Source organism: Nannospalax galili, unplaced genomic scaffold (assembly GCF_000622305.1).
Source record: "Nannospalax galili isolate Female #2095 unplaced genomic scaffold, S.galili_v1.0 scaffold589, whole genome shotgun sequence".
NCBI lineage: Eukaryota > Metazoa > Chordata > Mammalia > Rodentia > Spalacidae > Nannospalax > Nannospalax galili.
In genome coordinates this window covers 29,643-34,311 of record NW_008360324.1, presented here as the reverse complement: position 1 = coordinate 34,311, position 4,669 = coordinate 29,643, and the positions used below count along the sequence as shown (strand labels likewise).

Genomic DNA, 4,669 nt, shown 5'->3' with positions numbered 1-4,669 from the left:
TGTGTGTGTGTACATATATATTCATTTTATCATTCATTTTATCTTAGAGAATCATTGCACAGATTATGGTACCAGAGAACAGGCTGCTGCTCTGAACAACCTGACTTGTTTTTCAGAGAAGGTGGGAGACTTTGGGAGTGCTTGAATGCTGTAAGCAGAGCTTAATGGGCTGTTTTAGTAAGAGCCTTGAAGAAAGTAGTGCAGAGAGTTGTGTAGTTCCAAAGGAAAACAAGTTCTTAAACAGAAAGTGGGATACTTTGGCAAAGAATTTGGCTGCCATCTGCTCGTGGCCTTAGAAGTTGGAGACCCTGTCTCAAAAAGACCAAAAAAAAACTGACTTCTTTGGCAGAGGAAATTTCAAGACAGCCTAACACTGAACTGTGGTGGGTTATTAATGGTTATATTTTACAGATCTAGAATTGTAAAAAGAGCAAGTATGGTGGAAATAAATAGAAAATGTATAGTTTGGAGAGAAAGAAAGCACCAGGAAGCTTAATGTTGCAGCCAAGGCAAATGCTGGAAGAGAGGCTTTCATTGTTAAGGAGAGTAGAGCCATTAGGGAGAGTCCTCCTGCTCTATTGAACAATGGAAAGAGTACCCTCAGGGCAAGGCTCCACCCAGCTAAGCTTCCAACTTGTGAAAAGAGAAAGCCTAAGGGATTTTCTGCCTCTAAGATAACACATACAAAATCTGATGAAAATGTGCCCAAGGTGGCCAAAGTCTACCCCAAACTGGCATCAGAACTTATCAGTGTTGTCTGCATGGTACTAGCTTTAGGGGTATGAAAGATTCAAGAGTGAAGGGGTCATGATTCTGCCCCTGAGGTTTCAGAGAGCCCCTCAGGCCAGGAAGTGTATAGCAGAGGGCGTTCCTGTGCAAAAAGGTCCTTGACAGGCCAAGAGGCCTTGAGAGGTCATTGAGTGAAGATATAGAGGTGAAGCCTGGATTGCAGTGACTATCCCAAGATGTTATAGATACCAGAGCCAGGAGAAAATTGCCTAGAAGAGCTTTACACAGGGAGTGGTACCAGCCCAAGAGCCTGATGAATGTTGCAGTCAGCAAAGATGGAGAGGCTGAGAAATCTAAGCCTTTTGGAATTAAAGTTCCAGACAATGAACATGGAGCTACAGGGTTTTGTGTTTGTCCTGTGGATTCCAGTCTTAATTTGGTACTATATTTCCTTACTGTGTCCCTATTCCTCCCTTTTGGAATGGTAATCTATATTCTGTGCCATTGTATGTTGGAAGTCTGCAATTAGCTTTTTGATTTTGCAGGGGGGTATGATTAAGAGACTGTTTTGAGTCTCAGAAGAGACCTTGGAGTTTTGAATAGTGTTGAGACTGTTAAAGACTACAGGAACTTTTAAAATTGGGACTATTTATGTGTTTTGTATTACAATATGGCCATGCACCTATGGGGGCCAGGGAGTGGAATGTGGTGATTCAAATGAGAAGTGTCTCCCATAGGTGCAAGTGTTTGAATGCTTGGTCAGTTGGTGATACAGTTTAGGGGTTTAGGGAGGGTCACAGAATCTCTAGGGGGTATTGCCTTTCTGGAGGAAGCACACCACTGAGGACAGGCTCTGAGAGGTTATAACCTTGTCTCACTTCCAGTTTCACTCTCTCTGTTTCTTGTGCTTGAAGACTTGAGAAAGAGCTTTCTGTTCCAGCTGCCTGCTGTCACGCCTCCCATCCCATGATGGGCTCTTATCTGTCTGGAACTGTAAATCCAAATAAACTCCTCTATAAGTTGCCTTGGCAACAGTGTTTTATCATGGAAAGAAAAATAATTAATAAAAATAAAAACTGTTTTAGCTAGAATGGTTCAAAAACCAAGATAGGAAACCTCTAGATGTTTATGGACAGACATTAAGATAATACATTTTACCTTGATGATAATCTTAATATAAATGCATTGATTCCTCATTTTGGGTATATCATGAAATATTTTTTATTTTCAGGTATCACAGTTTCAGAGAGGAATGTTTTATCATGGTAAATAATATCCTGTTTGAGAGCCTGTGATTTTTCCATTCCAGAATTAATGGCATGAATAATAACTAATATTAGGTGGGAGAGCCTTGAGTTCTTGCTGCAGAGTGTTTCATGGTGACATACAAGTATCATGGCATCCTCAGTTGCTCAGTCATGAGAATCTATTGGTGCATGTATAGGGACTACAGTCAGAGATGGGTTAGTAGATGGGGAACACTCACATTCTCCTGGCTCCATGTGGAGAGTGTGGGTTCCAGTCTGAATGATGCTGCCCTTGGCCATGATCTTAAAATAAAAAGTATTTTCTCAGTTTATCTCAACATTTTGCAAGGTTTTCTTTGAGCTAATATACTTATTGTTTGAGACACATGTAGTAATGCCCAGCCAAGAACCCAAAGTATTAAAAAGAGACATGAACAAGAAATAGAAGATTGCATAATTTTAGCATCTCAGTCAGATTCTGTATATTTCTTAACTTAGAACTCACCAGGTAGTAAAAGACAAACTCTCTCAGCTCCCCCAGAATCTGCCCATTCAGAGTGAAATGTGCTTGGGCTGTATGAATTTGGCCACAAGGCAGGACACCGGGTTCAGTTTGAAGATGAATATAGCTCTTACTGAAGGAAAAAACGCGGTAAGCCTCGTGATAAGCTTCTACGTGTGTTTCTGTCATACAACGAAAATAGAAACAAGGACTCTGTTCCTTGTGGTAGACCTAGAAAACAAAACAGAAAGTATCTTGTTGTAGACTGATACTCCTTAGAATCTAAGAATTCTAAGTCTAGATACTTAGAATTACTCTGCTATGCTGAATAAGCTAACCTTCCCACCTCGTTTAATGATTGGAAATTTTGTACATCTTATTAAGAATAGAGGGAAAAATTCTTTCCTGTTCATTAAATGACTTAATGTTCAGAATCCTTAAATTTCAGAAACGAGGCAAAAATTCATGTTCACGAAGAGAGAAAGGTGACACATATAATTTTTTGAGGTAAAGGAACAATTTATTGATCATCTAGCATGTGTCAAAACATTTCAAAGATTGCAGTTTTAATGTATCTTAAATGTGTGAAACAACGGGTTACTCTGAGACATTTTCTTTTATTTATTATTTTTATTTTATGTGTGAGTGCATTGCCTGCATGTAGGTAGGCACAACCATGTCGTGCAATGTCCACAGAGGTCAGAAGAGGGCATCAGATCCCTTGGAACTGGAGTTATAGATAGCTGTTAGCCACCATGTGTGGGTGCTGGGAATCAAACCCAGATCTTCTGCAAAAGGAACTGGTGCTCTTAACCACTGAGGCATCTATCCAGCCCCTGTAGACATTATCTTTAAACACTGGTATTTTTCTCCCATTTTATATAGTCTATTTGTGAAACTTTCCACTCAGATTTTTTATTTGGTTTGCTGAGCTTTTTATTTCTCAGATTTCCATTTGGTCCCCCCTACCCAGAATTCCTGTCTGTTTCTGAATTTCTTGTGCAAATCCTATAATTTTTTTCTTTACTCCATTGACCTGATTTTGTGTCCCAGTTTAAGTCATTGATCATTTTAAAAATTAAATTTGTAAAATTATTTATCTAGCATTTCATGCACTTCGATAGCTTTGGACTCAGTTATCGAAGAGTAATGAGCTTGGGGAAAGTTATGTTTATTTGCTTTTTCATATTTATTTTATTTCTATGTTGCAATTTGTACATCTGCAGGGATGGATCTATAATATCTTTTGATATTATAATAAGGTTTTCTTAGCGAATAGCCTTCTTTTAAGGCTTTATCTCTAATAAACCTCAAAAACAAAAAGGAAATTATAATAACTTCATGAACATCAAAGTAAAGCAGATACATGAATATAGTAGAAAACGATTCTAAAATTCCACTATATCCCCAATTCCAGTAGAATAGAAAGGGGAAATATAATGTTAATTAAACTTAGAAGTTAAAAAAACAGAAGTAGGGGCTGAAGAGATGATTCAGAGGTTAAGAACACTGGCTGCTCTTGCAGAGGACCCAGGTTCAGTTCCCAGTGACCATATGGCATCTAACAACCATCTGTAACTCCAGTTCCAGAGGATCTGATGTCCTTTTCTGGCCTCCACAGGCATTGCATGAACTTGTTCACTCATACATGTGCACACAAAACACTCATACACATAAAATAAAATAAATAAATCAAAAAATTAAAAAACCCAAAATATTAATAAAGTAATAAAAAGGGAGTTTGAAGAAAAAAGGAAGAAGAAAAACCAGAGAGAAAGGAAAGAGGGCACTGGTATGAGAAAAAATATATAAAAAACAGGCAATGACAATAAAAATTGTAGATATGTAACATGAAAATGGAAAGAGGAAGACTGAGGACAGAGGAGTATGAGTGGGGGGCAGGGAGATGGAGAAAGACATAGAGGCAAGGATCAAGTATGAGAATGCATGCTGTCATGAAACCTGCTACTTTGTATACTAAGTAAAAACAAACAAAAGTATCATAGGGCAAAGAGGAAAAGGAGGAGGAGGGGAGGGGGAGGAGGAGGAGCAGGAGGAGGAGAGGAAGAGGAGGAAGAGGAGAAATAGTAACAATCCAAAGTAAAACTATGAAAGAAGAAAATAAAACATATTCTCTCTCTTTGGGAAGACTGTTCTTTTCTATGGCTTTGATTCTAGAATTCTCCAGGAG

The 4,669-nt window shown here is 38.5% G+C and overlaps 1 protein-coding gene across 1 annotated transcript in view; it reads right to left on the bottom strand.

Moving 5' to 3' along the window:
- The window catches only part of LOC103727563 (murinoglobulin-1), a gene marked incomplete at its 5' end in the record, with an annotated part of 56,380 nt that overhangs the window by 29,795 nt on the left and 21,916 nt on the right, over window positions 1-4,669 (bottom strand). Inside the window, 2 exons of the mRNA XM_029559854.1 lie at window positions 2,216-2,279; window positions 2,482-2,709. Of these exons, the coding sequence (XP_029415714.1) occupies window positions 2,216-2,279; window positions 2,482-2,709 (292 nt within the window). The remainder of the gene's footprint in view (window positions 1-2,215; window positions 2,280-2,481; window positions 2,710-4,669) is intronic.